Source organism: Gracilinanus agilis, chromosome 4 (assembly GCF_016433145.1).
Source record: "Gracilinanus agilis isolate LMUSP501 chromosome 4, AgileGrace, whole genome shotgun sequence".
In the NCBI taxonomy this organism is placed as follows: Eukaryota; Metazoa; Chordata; class Mammalia; order Didelphimorphia; family Didelphidae; genus Gracilinanus; species Gracilinanus agilis.
The window spans coordinates 518,470,452-518,488,933 of record NC_058133.1 but is presented as its reverse complement, the minus strand read 5'-3'; the positions used below and the strand labels follow the sequence as shown (position 1 = coordinate 518,488,933).

The 18,482-nt window shown below is 42.4% G+C and overlaps 1 protein-coding gene across 1 annotated transcript in view; it reads right to left on the bottom strand.

Moving 5' to 3' along the window:
- Window positions 1–672: 672 nt before the first annotated feature.
- Window positions 673–18,482, bottom strand: part of LOC123246917 (zinc finger protein 850-like) — a 71,635-nt gene continuing 53,825 nt past the window's right edge. Inside the window, exon 2 of the mRNA XM_044675692.1 lies at window positions 673–2,399. Within this exon, the coding sequence (XP_044531627.1) occupies window positions 1,444–2,399 (956 nt within the window). The 3' untranslated portion in view covers window positions 673–1,443. The remainder of the gene's footprint in view (window positions 2,400–18,482) is intronic.

The following is an 18,482-nucleotide window of genomic DNA, read 5'->3' as shown; positions in this document are numbered from 1 at the left end:
CCAGTAATTTGGAGATAATTTGGATGCCAATGAACTCATCCCATGGTGGCATAGAGGACCTGGTCTCTTCCCTTCCACCCCACAATAAATACAAAAATGAGACACAAATGCCTGCCCCCAGTCCTCACCATGAGTAAGGGGAGAATGAGGCTCAAAGGAAAGGGGAGGCAGCAGAAGTCTGGTGCCTTTTCAGTTCTTGGTCCAGACATACCTGAGACTTGCAGCTGAAGAGTTGGTTTCCAAAAGTCAGTGATCTCAGCTCCTCAGGGTCCTGCTTATATCCAGACCACTCTGAGTGGGTCTTCCCAGACCCAAGAGCTCTAATTTACGCATCCCCTCAGACTCAGGAGGGACTCTTTTCTCCAATGATTCCCTGGGTCAGGGTCTAAGATTCTGACTGCCTCTACAAGTCAAGCTGTGCCCTTCCCCAGAGGGAATTTCTCAATCCCCTTCCAGATTTTTTTCTACTTACTGCAATGTGGGCTAATAAGCAGTGAGGGGTTAGTAATATGAAAGGGACCCTCAGGCTTTGAAATCTGACATTTCTCACTAGTTATTACTGGTTAAACCTCACTTGCCCACTAAACCCCTCGCTTAAAGAGAAGCGAGGCTCCTTTCCATAGTGGTCACAATAATGTAAGAACTAAAACTAGGACTATGGTCCTTATTTTTCATAAATTTTATTAGAATTTACTTGGATAGTTAAAGGCAGAAAACTAAATAAAGTCTTTTAGCCATGTGGGTGCCCTACACATGGCTCCTTCAGCCACCTTCCCCTTCCCCGGTTCCTCCAGAAAGAACTCCTTCTTCCTTGTCTTCTAATTTCTTCCTCCTCCCTTCTGGGTCACGTTCAATTGTGTCCTGTTTAAATTCAGTCCCATGACTCACACTAGATGAGATCAGTAGGATCATGATGATGCTGGTAAGACTCCATATGTGATCATTGGAGAGGGTTCCCTTCACAAAATTGGACATCTGATTTTAAAGGGAATTGTAACTTGTTTCCCTTTTTAACCTTGCTTGTATTGGTTTTGTTTGTACAAATACTTTTGAATTTAAGATAATAAAAATGATCCATGATGCAGCTCATGTCATCTATTTCTCATTTGGTCACAAATTCTTCCCATATCAATAAATTGACCTAAAAGGCAAACTGTTCTATGCTCTCTTAATTTGCTCATGGCATCACATTTTAGGTCTAAATCATATTACCATTTGCACCTTATCTTAGTTGGGTTTATAACATACTAGAGTGAACTGTCTAACTTAGAGCAAGGTAAGTGCTTTGTCTGAAATTCTGAGGTTTCTCTGATGTAGAACAAAAGTGGACCTCCATATAAATGGCTTTCTACATTGTTTGCATTCATAAGGCTTCTCCCCAGTGTGGATGCTCTGATGATAAGAGCAAAGACATGACTGAATGTCCTTCCTCATTGCTTACACTCAAGGCTTCTCCTCAGTGTGGATCCTCAGATGATAAAAAAGATTTGAGCTCTGACTGAATGTCTTTCCACATTGCTTGCATTCATAAGGTTTCTCCCCAGTGTGGACAGTCTGATGATGAGCAAGACTGGAGCTGTGACTGAATGTCTTTTCACACTGCTTGCACTCATAAGGTTTGTACCCAGTGTGGGTTCTTTGATGTACAGTAAGACTGGAGCTCAGAGTGAATGTTTTTCCACATTGCTTGCATTCATAAGGTTTCTCCCCAGTGTGGATGCTCTGATGATAAGACAGACCAGAGCTATGACTGAATGTCTTTCCACAGTGCTTGCACTCATAAGGTTTCTCCCCAGTGTGGACTCTCTGATGCTGAGTAAGTTTACAGCTCTGTCTGAATGCCTTTCCACATTGCTTGCACTCATAAGGTTTCTCCCCAGTGTGGATGCTCTGATGATAAGACAGACCAGAGTTGTGACTGAATGCCTTTCCACATTGCTTGCACTCATAAGGTTTCTCCCCAGTGTGGATTCTCTGGTGTACAGCAAGACATGAATTCCGACTAAATGTTTTTCCACATTGCTTGCACTCAAAAGGATGCTCTCCAGTGTGGATGCTCTGATGTATGGCAAGACCAGAGCTGTTACTGAATGATTTTCCACACTGCTTGCACTCATAAGGTTTCTCCCCAGTGTGGATTCTCTGATGATAAGAAAGATTGGAACTCTGACAGAATGTCTTTCCACATTCATTGCACTCATAAGGTTTCTCCCCAGTGTGGATCCTTTGGTGTTTAACAAGATGGGAGCTCCGACTGAATGACTTTCCACAGACCTTGCATTCATAAGGTTTCTCCCCAGTGTGGATTCTTTGATGGTTAACAAGATGGGAGCTCCTTCTGAAGGACTTGCCACATTGCTTACATTCATAAGGTTTCTCCCCAGTGTGGATTCTCTGATGTATAGCAAGTTTGTGTCTTTCTATGAATATCTTTCCACATTGCTTCCATTCACCACAGTGTTCCTGAGAGTTCATTTCTTGATGTTCAGTATGAGATGAATGTTGAGATTCAACACAGAATTCTCTCCGAGCTATGTTATTTGGAATATCACTGATGAGTCTTTGCAGGTTTGTTTCTTCCACAGAAGGAGTTGCCTTCATTTCTGGTCTGATCTCTCCTAAAAGAAACAAAGAGTAAAACATACTTGCATTGTCACATATACATACAAATAATCATATCTCCTTTCCTCCATTGTCAGAACATAAACTACTTTCTATTGTATTTCCTCAGGTAAGAAGAAAAGTCTTCCAATTTAAATGGACATAATCCATTATTTGAAAATGCCATTACCTCAAAACTAATAAACAATTTAATTTAAAAAGAGCTTCCTATATGATTTCATTGTGTCTTCATAACAAACCTGTGATTTTTGCCAGGCTGTCATTACATTCCTATCTCAGATCATGACCTCAGAATGGTGGTGGAGTGACTTGACCCAATCCTGACAGCTGACACCAAAATCTTGTGACCTGGCATGCCCGTCCACAGTATTAGACAATTTATTTTCAATCTTTCTTTTTCCTTACGTGGATTATCTCTTAGAGGTTGGTTCAGCTGCATATGTACTAGAATATATCTTAAAGATTGTTTGGAGGATCATGTGAGATGATTAGTATGTATTCTGTGTGGCCTAAGTGTGAGGTATTAGTAGACAACTTGAGACACCTACAAAGTTCTCAGATGCTATCTGATTTAGTATGAGACAGAGATGGGTTTGAATGAGGTCCCCATTTTTTGTGGGACTGCCATTTTAATCCTATCTGAAAAAAGAGAACAATATTCTTAACAAGCACTTAACTAATGTTTAGTATTCTACATTCATGCAGAAAAATTGAGTCAGGACACCTGTGGGTTTCCTTTTATGAACAGGAATGGCAAACAGTTGGTGTTCAAAATATGTTGCTTCTAAGCTTTCCCTAAGAACTTAAAATGGCAACAAAGAGTCTGTATTTTGAAGAAATACTCAGGAAAGAATTTGGGAATCCAGTGTTTATTTGTATGTGGGTTATCAAAGGCCTCAGCCCTGACTGGGAGCTTCTTAAAGACATTGGTCAGCAATACAGGTTAGTCATTGAGTAGTTTTAGTGAGAGTGTAGCTAATTTGCCAGTGATAGAATAAATGAAATTCCATCCTTAAAAAGGGCATGATTTATCACTTGTTTATATGGGCATTTGATTGGGGTTTTGGTTTAAAAGATGAAAACTGAATAATATGGAAATAGGTATCAAGGGAAAAACACATGTAATAACCCAGGGGAATTGCTTATCAGCTCTGAGAGGGGAAAGGAAGAGGTGGTGAAGAGAAAATGAATCATGGAACCATGGAAAATGCTTAAAAAATTTTAAAAAGGTGGTTTTGCAGGTCAACATTGTTTTAAAAAAGCAATATATGCCATTAATATCCAAGTACATTTATTATTTAATAAACTATTTGTCATAAGTCAATGGAAAAACAAATCTTTAGTAGGCAGAAATTCTTTTTGTTGGCTGGTTAGAGGTAAAACCAAAAAAGAATTTTCACCCCTTACCAAGAAATTCTCTTTCTATTGTCCACCTCATAGAGATGCTGGCATTTCATAGTCTTCTTACAAATCTCCATAAAGGTGGGGTAGTGTACACTGTGCAGTTTATAATTATTCTAAGCCCTGGGAGACTACATCTCCCAAGGCTCCCTGCTACAACTTCCATGGACACCTCCCACTTCCTCTGTGGGAGGTGTCAGAGAAAGTATAAAAGAGAGTTTTGGTGCCTTTTCGTGCTCTTGAGCCTGGAGGCTGGCTGACTCTACCCTGGACCCTGCAGAGCTCAGCCCTGAGCTCTCTTTTGGTGCCTTTCCCCTTATATCTACCTCCTAGTTTTCCATAGACCTTCCCTTTTTTAATTTAAATAAAACTTATTATATAACCTAAGTTTCTACCTGATCTTTTATTTGAGCCAGTCCCAAAGGGCTCTGGTCAATTTCCCCCTGCTGGGGCTGGGAACGCTACCTTCCTTTCCCTTCTTCTACCTTCATCTCTCCTTTCTCCCATCCATCCTTCCTTATGCCTTCCTCCCTTCACTCTCACAATACTAATTCTACCTTATGAACTTGCTAGAACTTTTAACCCTGGGGCAGGAGTTCTGTCTCACTCTCCTCAACTATATAGATAAGACATCATAATATCAATTAAAGAGGGTTCCTATGAGGATCAAATGAGAAAATATTAAAAAGCATAGGACCCATTGTATGGGTCATGTGCAGATGGTAGCTTTTATTTTTCATTATAATTTTATTTCTTCCTTTGATTGCTTTTCTTCTCAAATGTCATCTTTCTTTTTCTATTTCCTTATTTCCCTATTGGATTAAAAGCATATCTATTCTCTAACACTCTTTTTGCTCTTGATCACCACAGAGTCAGGATCTGTTGTTTCTTTTTAAATCATCTCCTTGTTGAGCTCATAGATTATGAGCTCCAGGACAGCCCAGACTGCGGTTGTCTTACTTTTGTATCCTGAGGGTTTAGTACAGTTCCTAGAACCTATTTTATATTTAACCCATTGCTAGGCCCAGGCCTTCTGTAAGGCCTGAGCTCCACCAGGATCCTTGCATTCCGGTCTCTCTCCTGGAAGGCAACTACAGGTCCTGGCTTCAGCCCTGTTTCTATCTCTTTCTGGCCCTTATTTCTCAGGAGTAAATAGTAACTGTGCTTGAACTTGAGCAGACCCAATACTGGAGATCCCAGAGGCTTCTCTCTAAGCTTTCATCTCCCTAAACTGAATTGGTGTGGTTACCTGGTTTTCCAAGAACAGGACAAAGATTGAGCACCAGAGATCAGGGCCTGGGGCTGAGCATTTCTGCAAAGCTTAGCCTAGGATTGCTTCCAAGTAAGGTAGCAGTATTCACCCCTACTGATATGCTGTGGATTAATGGAGAGAAGGAAAATCAGGAAACCAGCTGCCTGACTCCACTCTACATTGAGGCTTCCTGACCTCAGCTGGGTCCTCACCATGGCAAGGCAATCCTGTGACGTCTCCCTCATGGATTCCCTTTGCCAACCACCACAGCAGCCTTCCAAAGATTTCTTTAATCTCTGGCTCTCCCTCATGGCTTCCTCCCACCCCCTACCCACACCTTCTGAGCTGAGAACTTGGCCTCATATTTCACTTTACAAAAGCTGAACCTCTCTGCAGAGCTCTCTTATTCTCCTTCTTTCCTTTTCAGTCTTTCGACCAATAATGGACTAATGACTCTGTCCCTCTGGAAACCAATAAACCATTCCTCCGCAATGCTCCAAACACTCTCACTTGATGTTTTCATCCCCCCCTGAGATACCGTCCACACTCTCACATGTTTTCACGTCTGTTTCCAACGTCTGTCTTAGGGATCAGAGCTAAGCTACTAGAGATGGCCATTTGCAGTGAGTTGTGCCAATGTTTCTCCCTTTTCTTCAATGCCATACTTTAGGTTTACTATCCTCCATCTGGGTATCTGGAGCCCAAGCTGAAGTGCATCTTCTGTAATTTTTTTCTCTTTAGAGCCTTCCTTCTCTTGATTCACTGCACTGGATTTAGTATCTCAGAGCTTCTACTGATTTGTTGGCATGCTGTATGTTCCAGTAGCTGGTAAGCTCCATGAGAACAGGGGATATCCACTGAATCCCTTAATGTCCCCTATAACTTATTTGAGGAACTGGCACAGAGAAAACACCCAGATCATGTTTCTGGATAAGAGCTCAGAGGGTTATCGATAAGGTAAGCCCCTCTGACATCTGTAGGAGACTTCAAAGCCCTTCAATCCCCCCCCCCCCCAACTTCATAGAGGGTCACAGAATGATGCCCTGAAGGGAGCTGATAGGAAATGGAATTCAATAGCTTCATCTTACAGATGGGGAAACTGAGGCTCAGGGATGCAGTGACTGTCTCAGGAAGCTCTTGCTAAAACCTCTGAAAAAGAATTCCAAGTTAGGTTGTCCTGCCCCCAAATCTAGCCTGGCTTCATCAGAGCACACAGAAGCCTCTGGTCACCAAAGCTCTCACATACCTCTTTTCCCCTCACTCACCTGGCCAGTAGTTCCTCAGGCCTTCCTGGTCCTGCATCCATGGAGTTTCCCTCTGCTCCAAATAAGAGAGTACATCTTCTGGGGAAGCTGGAAGCCCTGGGCATGGGGAATTAGTCAGGGAGGAGAATGGAGAGAAGCTCGTCATTGAGTTCTCGGGAAGTCATCACTACACTCAGAGACTCTATCCATAGGGTTCTCACAGGAGTCTGCCCTTCCTCCTCAGTGTCTGTAATGCAGGAGCCCAGGGAAGGATGTGCCTGTTACCCTGCTGGGGGACCTGGAATAAGCAACAGCTCCTTCCACATCTTTTTCTACTCTACTCTACTCTGCCAGAAACTCCTAAACTCCAAAACTAGATCTAAGGGTCATTGTTCTGGATCAGTCTGAAGCCCCAGACACAGGGACCTTGAGGGATTGGCTTTTTATCCCATTGACAAAAGCCAATCCCATCATCCTGCCTACTCCTCCAGCCCTGACACCTCTCTGAGCCTTAGAGACTGTTCTCTCAGAGAGTCTCTGCTTCTTCTCCTGGGGAATTCAACAATCCTCATTGAGAGACAATGCTGTCTCTCAGCCAGTCCACGCGTCCTGACAATGACAGAGGGGTGTAAGCAGGGCCAGTGGGAGGTTTATGGGTCCTCCTGGAGGAGAGTCTCCACAGAATTTAGTGTGAGGAGAGGAGTGAGGAACCAGTCTAGAACCAGAAAAATTGGTTCTGGTGCATTTTTTTGTAGAGGAGGCTGAATTCAGTCAATAGTTTTTTCTGTTATCTGGCTGTTAAAAGGGGAGTGGCAGGAAAGCCTCAGTTTAAATCTGGCCCCAAGAAGCTTCTATTTGTGTGCTTCACATCAAGCCACTTAATTGACTCTCTTATTTCCTCAACTGTAAAATGGGGATAATTGTGTCACCAAATTTGGAAGATGAAGGTGAGGAAGAAGTGCTATAATATTACAAAGAAAACCCTTGGCAAAGCACGTGACCAAGAACAGGTCGTTATAAAGGATTCTTCCCTTCCCAGCCTTTCTCACCAACCTCTCCTGGAGGCTTAGGGCAATAGGAGAGAAGACCAAGGACAACCATGTTCTGCTGGGGACAGCTAGGAGGTATGAACTAGAGAAAAATATCCCAAATAGTGGATCCACTCTAGAGAGGAAGAGGGTGGATGGGAAATCTGCTCTAATAGTTTTCCCAGATGGGTTTGTGAGACATAATCCTGGGCCAGGGAAAGGCGAGACAGAATCAGCTCTGAAATTACTTCCATGTCTTGGATTCTCCCACACGGATTTGATCTCTGAATTCAGGAGCACCAAAGGGAACCCCTAAGGTCCCATTACACAATGCAAAGTCCTTTTACAGGAGAACCAGGCAGCAGGAGGGCCCTGGCTCTGGGACTCAGCTTAGAAGCCCTTGTCTCTTCCTCATGACTGAAAACTGCTCCTAACCCTGCCTGCTGCTGTGGGCCTTATTCCCTTGGATGGCAGACTCAGGCAGCAGGGAGAGGGCTCCTTACCCACAGAGACCAGGTTCTGGGCATTCTCCAGCATCACCTCCTTGTACAGCTCCTTCTGTGGAGGGGACAAGAGGCGCCACTCCTCTTGGGTGAAGTCCACAGCCACATCCTTGAACGTCACCACCTCCTAGAGCAGCCCAAGGCAGAGCACAGAGGGCTGAAAGTCACATCACAATGAAGAGCCCACCTCTGGTCAATTACAGGAGGAAACTGACATATGGAGAAGGGAGGGGCCAAAGGTCCCGCCCTTTGTCAGTGTCAGAGTCAGCACTAGAAGCTGAGTCATTAACAGCCCAATGGAGGTTTGAGAGGAGCAACTCTAGGATGCTCCGGAACAATGCTGAGGAGTTTCTAACTATGGTGTGAAGGGAAATGTCATGGGGACCTCCATTGTAACTTTGATCTCGAGGGCCCCAGCAGTGGGAGGAAGGTGTCACAGAGTCACATGTCTGCCGCCCTGCCCTGGGGAGTCAGTGTCAGTGTGAGTGTCCTGAGCATCAATGTGCCAGAGCCATGCAGGGAGGAGCTGGGGAAATAAAAGGCAATAGAGGGAAAGAAAGGGGGCTTTTTTTACTTCTCCACTGAAAGTAACTGCCTCTCTTAGCACTTTCCTTAACTCTTGATCTCCTGCAAGCCCAGCTAGACCTACCCCCCCCTTTCTCCCTACCCCCTCCTTCCTTCCTGTCTTTCTTTCTCTGTCTTTCTCCTTCTATGAAACTCTGTTTTTACTAATAAATGCTTATAAATCTGTTAATAAGCCTCAGATCAATTTATAATTATAACACTATGGAATGCATCTCTCTGTGAAATCATGGCAAAAGTCTGTGTTCTATTCTGAGGGACTTATGGAAAAGAACACTACCCACATTCAGAGGAAGAACTATAGGAGTGGAAACAAGAAAAACAACTGATTGAACACATGGGTTGAGGCTGACATGATTGGGGATGTAGACTCGAAACTACCAAACCAAGGCAACTATCAACAATTTGGAAATAGGTTTTGATCAATGACACACGTTAAAACCAGTGGAAATACACATCAGCCATGGGGNTAACTATGTTAACTTTTCTAAAAAATGAATATTAATAAATGTTTTTTAAAAAAAGTCTGTGTTCTAGCTGGGTGCTGTGTGGATCTGTGGAGGAGAAAAAAGAAAGTGAGGTGACAGTTCCTCCCAGAACTTAGAAATGATATGTTCTTAGGCAAAATCTGTGAAGTGTTTGTCAGAGTCTGTTCAATGCAGTGTATTCTGGAAGGAAGAGAGTTCTATGGGATGCCTTCAAAGAGAACAAAGCTAAAGAAAAGATCTAGTTTGTTTTCTGCATGACTGAAATCAAGTTTGATCTGGATGAAAACATGAGGAGTGCTCTAAAGAGATGGTAATTACGATCTGGACTCAAAGGAGTGATCTGGGATGGTTTCCAGCCAAGTGAAGACTTGTCTATTGTGACATTTAGGGCTTGAGGTTCCCCTTGGTAGGATGGGTCACAGCCAAAGCCTTTCCTTTATGACTGCTTTCATTTGTATATGGCATATTCCTAAATTATACTTCATTACACAAAAATAACTATGATGGAGAAGGGAGAATTACATTGTTCAATAAAAAAAGATAATTTGGGTTTTGTTTGAGCTAATTCATGAGAAAAAAAAATGTTGCCACTATCTTTATGAGGAAGAAATGATCTAAACATACACCTAGAACTCTAGAAACTTCAAAAAACAAGAGTCAAGATAACGAGTTAAAGAGGTCAGATCCATATAAAGGAGAGGTTGGCCAGATCTGAAAATATGCTGATACTATGGAGGGGCCATTTATATTTCCAAACTGCTCTATGCATAATGTGTTTGGCCAATGTTCCTGGAATCAGATGTTTTTCCATTTCACTTCCTTTATTCTAGAATTTGACATCTGAACAATTGAGGAATTTACGACTCTTCTCTTCTGCTTTTTCAGATTCCCAAGAATATATAAATCGTTTCTTCCCTCTAGAATCTCTTGAGGTATTCTTCACTGCAGAGAATTCAACATGTGGGTTCTCAGCAAAGAAAGGCAGTCTTTTTAGGAATTGATGACTGATCTTTAGTTGATTCTGTGACTCGAAATCAGCAGATGCTATTCCAAGCATCTTTCCTTCTCATATCTCCCACATCCATCCACCATGACCAGGGGGTGCAGTTGTTACATGGAACAGTTCAGGTCAGAAACAAAAAGTGCTACAAGCCCTCAGAAGAAAGACCTTCAAAAGCAATAGAAAGTATACAGTAATAATACCAGACTATTCCAAATCCAGGAAATTGTCACGAATAAAATGGATATAGATGGATATATCCAAAAGTATTTTATTTAAAGCCATGATGGTAAATTTAAGAAAGACTACATGCCTGCTAAGATCTAATTCAAATCACCTGCCATTACCTTCTGCCCACCTGGCTGCTTCATAGGAAAGAAAGGTCTCCCAATCACCTCAGGAGACTTATACTCTTCTCTATGTAATCACACTTCCTTCCTAAGAGGAATCATGGGAAATGTAGTTTCAAAGTCCCCTAAATGTCCACAGGAAGTTTATGTCATATATCTAAATATGTAAGGCTCAAATGAACCCCAAAGAACCCCCAAATTCCAATAACACATTCCCCCTGAGATCCAGAGAAAAGACTGGTCTTTCTCGATGGATCTTGTAAACATAGTCAACTTTTAAATTACAAGAATTTGGGGATAAAAGAAAAGGGGATAAAAACTAGCCGCATTGACAAAAAGCCAATTGGGACAGTCCCCTATTGGCATAAGAGTGTACATTCAAAACAAATGCATTCAACTCCTCACAGTTCAATCAACTGCACCCCAAAGTTCATTTTGAATCTTCATGATCTAGTGAAGGCTCTTTCAGGAATCTTCATGGTGCCTTCTCCAAACAGGTTCATTGTCTGGATTCTGGGGAGATGGCATATTTCTTATCCTGAAATAACTCTCAAAAGAATTTAAACTTTACATTACAGATTATAAAACATATCTTCCCTTACGAGGAGAATTATATATTCCCCCCTGAAATTACTCTCAAAAGAGTTAAAATTTTACATTATAGATTATAATATAGACATTATGATTATAAAACTTACACCTCCTGAGGAGAATCAATAACACATTCTCCCCTGAAGAGGGTACTCCAGGTCAGCTAAGAATACATGGCTGAGTCACAGGGTTGTATGAAATCAATTGGCAAAAGAAATAAAAATCAAATAAAATCCAAATAAAAGAGAAGAAAAAAATTAACTTGTAAATGAAATGTAAAATGTCAAAGTCTTATGTGCAAAAATGTAAGGAAAAAAATAAACTTATAATAGGTCTTTGAATCAAGGCCCATTTAAAGTGATTTAAGCAGTTTGTAATTATGCATTCAGGAGCCAGGACTACAGAAAGTTGCCATTCTATATATAAGAGAAATAAGATGACCAAATATGTGTGCAAAGGAAGTGTCTTTCCCTGGTCTGATTTGCCTGCACCTTCTAAAGGAATAAGCCATAATGATAGCCAATCTTAGGTGCTTGCTAGGAAAAGAAGCTCAGGGGAAGTCTGGCCTCTAATATCTTAGAAACTGCAACCCCAAACCTCAAACACTAGTTTCAAGCCATTCAGTATTGGCATAGAACTTCCTCAATCCATGGTCTGCATGACCTTTTGCTCCTTGGCACTTTGCAGATTCTCAGTTGGTCTCCATGACCTTGTGGCTCTTTTTTTCCCTTCTCCTGGAATCAGACAGAGAGACATTAATCATAGTCCCATAATATTCATCAATAATTGGCATGTTACCATAGTCTAAGGCTTTTGGAGTATGCATTAATATTAAAGCAAATATATATATAAATAAAACTTATATTACTGTAAAATAAAAAAAGGATTAAGATTGATTATATGTACCTTAAGTATAAAAATGAGAAAAAGGAAAGAGTCAATTACTCTATTAAAAAAATTAAAAGGAAAGCAATAAGAAAATTAAAAATTCAGGGAAAAAAATACAATGCTCTCAAGCATAAAATGAAAGGAAAGAACACATTTTGCTTTGCACATGCAAGGAAGAAAAATAAAAGAATGTTTTAAAAATCAAAAATATATAGCTTAGAATTAGTGAAAGGTTTTTCACCCAAAAATTAGATTCATTTCCTGTTAAACTTTTGCATGAACTGTGAGTGTACGTGGTTTTTATAAAATAGCAGATTCATAATGCACATTCAAATAAAGTACCATAATTTCCAATAACACATTTAAAGACAATAGCAAACAAACTCATTATTATAACCACTTGTTATGATGTTTAAAAATTGTATACTTGTCACAAATTCAACAGGTATAATAAATCATTCAGCCTTGGCTGAGATATTTTCTTAACAAACTCTATTACTGCCTCCACAACAATTGTGGAGCAAAACCAAAAAAAAATATGATTTAAAAGAGTCTAATTATCCTCAGGAATTCTGGATCCTTCTGATGGGAAAGCAAGTTAAAATGTAGAGACTAAACATCAAGCATACAGGAGCTCTCCTGGCTTCCTGTGTTTAAAAAAAAATGAGTAGGAAACTCTCATATGTTTCCTCTACCCCTTAAAGACAACATTCTTTATAATAAATATATAAAATCTTATCATTTAGGGGGCAGCTGGGTAGCTCAGTGGATTGAGAGCCAGGCCTAGAGACAGGAGGTCCTAGGTTCAAATCCGGCCTCAGACACTTCCCAGCTGTGTGACCCTGGGAAAGTCACTTGACCCCCTTGCCAATCTTCCACCTATAAGTCAATACACAGAAGTTAAGGGTTTAAAAAAAACAAAAACAAAAAAAATCTTATCATTTAGATAGAAGGGTACTAGGCATCTAATGTCAATTCTAAAGACCTCTTATAAAATTTAAATTTAAATTATCAAGACATTAAAATCTTCAAGGTTGTACACAATTATCAAGATAGAATAAAAATTTAAGGCATGTGATCCTATAGTTGAGATGACAAATTCAGTATACATAAGGCTTATGGGCTTTTTACAACTTAAAAATGTTTAAGATGTTCATAAATGGTACAGATAACAGAATTGGATTAATACAGGTAAACTTAAAAAAATGAAACCTTAAAGAAATCAAGAAATGCAATAATATAAGAAACAGATTATAAGCAATATAGTCAAAAACCCTTTTTACCAGTTCTAATAGATTTGTTCACTATTTGGGAGTTACAATACTCATAAACAGAATTAATCTAGCAGCCAAAACTTCATTAGCTTAAAATGATTCAGTGCAACAGAAAAATCAACAAAACAACAAAATTAATTCACAAAACTAATCAGCAAAATACAATAAGATACTGAGACTTTTAAAAAAGAAACAAAACCCTTGCAGTCTGTTTTGAAATTCACCTCTGGTCCAATTCAAGTTCCTTCTAACTGATCTCTTCTCTGAGCACAGTATGAATGATTCCATAAGGGTATATACTTCAAAGTCTTGGGCAGGCCTAATTGGGGGGTGAATCCCTCCCCTGAGTTTCGGGCAAGATAATAGAAAGGAATAGTTTGAAATAGGCCATGCTGCCCATGCTTGCCATTTTACTTCCTGTTTGAAGAGTAAAAGTTAGGGCCATGTGGAAGCCAACTGGGGTAGGGGCTAGAGAAAGCCGCAGGTTGGAGATGCCATGTGGAGGGCTTGTGGGGGGGTGCCTAGGTCAGGCTTTAAGAAAACCACGTGGAGGGCTCGTGGGGGATGAAGGTAGCTAGAGAAGCTTTCTTCAGATTAAAAGTCATTAATGTCTGGGGGCAGCTGGGTAGCTCAGTGGAATGAGAGCCAGGCCTAGAGACGGGAGGTCCCGGGTTCAAATCTGACCTCAGACACTTCTCAGCTGTGTGACCCTGGGCAAGTCACTTGACCCCCATGGCCTACCCTTACCACTCTTCTGCCTTGGAGCCAATACAGAGTATTGACTCCAAGACGGAAGGTAAGGGTTTAAAAAAAAAAAAAAGTCATTAATGTCTATGAGGAAACACCCGTAGGAAAGTCCCAGGTGTGTGAAATGAGAGAGAAAGGGGTTCATACTTCCCAAGTCTCAGGTGGCAGAAATAGCTCCAGGAGTGGAGGCTGGGGTTCGTGATCAGTGGCAGAAACAGCAGCAGCAAGGCAGGAAACTGGCATTTGGGTGGTATGGGGGTCAGCATCGGCAGCAACAGTTAGGGGTCAGCAGCAGAGGCAGCAGCAGTTATTTAGCATTGGAACAGCCTAGCAGGAGCTCGGATCAGCACTGGGTGGCAGGAAAAAGCTAGGGACCCAGGGAGGGTCAGGCAGGAGAGGCCAAAACTGGCTGAAGCAGCTTCCGAAGTAATTGGTAGACAAAAACAAACTGCTGCTATCGGCAAAAACACGGCATTTAAAGTCACTTTCCCCTTTCCCTGAAAAGCAGCCACGTGGCTGGGGAGAACAGGGACAAGAGAAAGAGCAAAACCCAAAACTCCAAAACGGCAAGAGCAGGTCCACAGCTCTGGAGAGGATTTTCTATGCTCAGAGTTGCGTGGCTTGGTAGGTTATCAGAAAAATTGAGAATTACGTATCCCTTCACAGTCGCCATTACTGTTACAAATGAAATGGATATAGATGGATATATCCAAAAGTATTACTATTTTATTTAAAGCCATGTTGGTAAATCTAAGACCACGCGCCTGCTAAGATCTAATTCAAATCGCCCACCATTACCTTCTGCCCACCTGGCTGCTTCATAGGAAAGAGAGGGTCTCCCAATCACCTCAGGAGTCTTATACTCTTCTCTACGTAATCACACTTCCTTCCTAAGAGGAATCATGGGAAATGTAGTTTCAAAGTCCGCTAAATGTCCACAGGAAGTTTATGTCATATATCTAAATATTTAAGACTCAAATGAACCCCAAAGAACCCCAAATTCCAATAACACAAAATGAAAGATGTTCCAGAGAACTTTGGAACTCAGGATGCAGCCTAGGGTGACCTCTCCTCTGAGAAGGCTCAGCTGACCTGGTATCATTTACTTATGGATCCTATTTACCACTAACTGCTTTTGCCTGGTAACTGCCCAAGTCAAGGTTCTCTGTTTCCTGACTGGGCTCAATATTCTGCAGACCTGTAATAGGTGAAGTGCAAACTCAAGCTCTTGGGCAAATCATCACCGTTCTAGTCTCATTACACAGTATTAGGTGACCTTGAAAGATTCTGGTGAGCCCCAGGGAGTCAGGTCTAGTCTTTCTACACCCCTGACCCATCTCTCAGAGATGCCTGGCTTGCTGTCTGGCCAAAGTCAGGGCCTTAACCTTGCACTTGCACTCACACCAGAATCACTTCTTCGTGTGAGAAGAGGAGGGCTGGGTCATTGCCGGCCCCTTATTATTGATTATTCCAATCCATCACAGTGAAGCTGATTCTCCCAGCCCCATAACCAATCATGTAATCCTCAATCCTATGATATCGGTTATCCTGTCTGTTCTTGTTCTGTGCATTAACAGACCCAAACCCCTGACCCCTTTTACTGACAAGCAGCATTCCCCTGCTTGTCTTCCTTAGAGAGCTGCCTCAGTTTACTCTTTGGTTAAATTTCACTCCCAACATGTGCAAATGTGACCTTCACAATACTGGACACAACATCCACTAATGAAGAGGAGTTTGAAATATTTAAAAAAAAAAAAAAAAAAAAACCAAAGGGAAGAGATCATTTGCTCCTTGAATACCCTGAGAAGCAGAAAAACAGGAGTGAATAACTGAAGACAGCACTGGCAGCAGAGGAACATCAGAGAGAACAGAAAGAGGCTTCCTTGAAAAACTACAGATAGACAAAGGGAGGAATGAGGAAAGGCTTAGGGCTAGAGGAGAGGACAAAGATAGAGGGTATCATGGGAAGAATATTGTGGTGTCCCATCTGCTCCAGGAGGATGCTTATTGTGTTGGACTGGAGGACCAAAGGGGAGAAGAGGAGGTGTATACAGAGAAGGCGGGGACACATCCAGGTCATCTCAAGGACCAGAAATGTTCAATTCCATTCATTCTCCATTCAGCACCTGTTCTGCCCCAGGCCCTGTGCCTGGGATTTTTTTTTTTTGGGGGGGGGGGGTTATTTTTGGGATAACCCAAAAGGCAAAAAATAATCCCCGACCTCAAGAAGCTTATAATCCAATGGTGGAAGGAGACAATATACAGACAAATATGGACACAGAGCAAGCTTTGTCTAGGAGAAACAGGAAAGAATGAAAAGAATGAAGGCACTCTGATGAAGAGGGATGAGGGAAGGTTTTCCCTTAGAACCTTTTTAGTAGGGACTTACAGGAAGTTCAAAGGGGTCAGTGTTCTGAACTGTGTTGGAAAACTATTCCAAGCTTGTGGTAAAGCCATCAAAAATGCCTGAAGTTTTGGGGGCAGCTGGGTAGCTCAGTGGATTGAGAGCCAGGCCTAGAGACAGGAGGTCCTAGGTTCAAATCCGGCCTCAGACACTTCCCAGCTGTGTGACCCTGGGCAAGTCACTTGACCCCCATTGCCTACCCTTACCACTCTTCCACCTATAAGTCAATACATGGAAGTTAAGGGTTTAAAATAAAAAAAAAAAAATTAAAAAAAAATGCCTGAAGTTAGAGGCAGCTAGGTCCCATAGTGGATAGAGTGCCAGATCTGGAGGCAGGAGGACCTGGGTTTAAATGGGATCGCAGACACTTCCTAGCTGCATGATCCTGGGCATCTTAACTTAACTTAACCCTGACTGCCTAGCCCTTGTTCCTCTTCTCTCTTCGAACTGATTCTAGGATGGAAGATATGGATTAAAAACAGACAAACAACTTTTCCATTTGGGGACAGTTAGGTGACTGTGAATAGAGAACTAGAACGAGAGACAGGAGGTCCTGGATTCAAATCTGACCTCAGATACTTCCTACCTATGTGACCTTGGGTAAGCCACTCATCCCTATCTGCCTACCTCTAAGCCATCTCTGCCTTGCAACAGGTGCTGAGCATCAATTCTCAGACAGAAGGGAAGGGATTGTTTTAAAAGTCTGCCGCTGAAGGAGTGCAGGAGGTCACTGTCCCTGGATCCAAGAATACAGATTGGGGACTAACATATAAGAAGCCTGTAAAAAAGGGCTTTTAACACCAAACAGAATGTTTTGTATATGATCCTAGAGGAAACAGGGAGCCATGTGGGGTGTATGGGGTAGAGGAGTGACACGATCAGAACTGTGTTGTAGGAAAATCACTCCAGTGGCTGAATGGAGGAAGCCTTGGAGTGGGGAGAGCCTTGTAGCAGACAGAGCCAGCAGCAGGTTGTCTTTCTAGTCCAGGAGGCAGGTGATGGGGGCTCCAGCAGGATGGCAGGGACACAGGTCAGAAGGGGAGCATTGGAGAGATGTTCCAAAGGTGAAACTGAAGGTACCATATTGGATAGGTGAGTAAGGGACAGGGAGGAGTCAAGGGGGGCTCCCAGGCTTTGAGCCTGAGGGACAAGAAGGATACAGCTAGAGAGAAGGTGGGGGTTCTGTCTAGGGGACAGAACAATGTCTGGTTGGGACACACTGAGCTCAAGATGTCTGCTGGTCATCTAGTGTGAAATCTCTGTAAGGAAAGGAGAGATGCAAGACTGGAGGTCAACACAGACAACAGAGATCTGAGACTCATTAACAGAGAGATGGTGATGGCATCCCTGGTAGCTGATAGTAAAGAAGTCCAGAGGGAGGAAAGCAGAGGGCCAAAGACAGGGCTGGAGGAGCTCCATCACCCCAACCCTATCCCTGCTGTTACAGGATCTAGAGCAGGAGCCAGAAAAGACAGAGAATCAGAGGTCAGAGAGGCAGGACCTAACCCAGAAGAGAGAAGAGAATGTCAAGGAGGAGAGAGAGGGCCAAAAGCATCAAAGGCTGCAGACAGGACTGAAAGGAGGAGGACTGAGGAGGTGGTCTCTAATCGTCTGAGGAAGAGAAGACACAGGGCAGGGGCTGTGGTGGAGGGAGCAAAGCCTGAAAAGATGGAGAAAGTGTGTAGAGGGAATTTCCTCCCTCTCCTTCTTGGATTGCTGACCTGGTTTATCCCATTTTTTACATGCCAGCAGTGAGTCCATGAATGTAGATAAACGGGCCTGGGTGGAGCCCACCTGGGTCATTTTTCACTCTTTACTTCCCTGAGCAGATAGGTGGGAAGAAGGAGAATCCTGTGAGATGAGTTACATGTGGTCAGACTTAAAAGTAAGAAAGACTTTAACTCTATGCTCATCTCTCTTTTCTCTTTCAAGTGATTGCTCAAACCCCAGCGAGCTCCATTGCCTTTCCTGGCCTGACCCACCATGGCCACATTAGAGGAAGTTGCTGCCTCCATCTCTGAGCTCACTGCTTCCCTCACCAGCTCATCACAGGGATGGGGCAAGAACTCTCCCCCAAGTGCCCCTCTATTAGCTTAGATGGGGGGGGG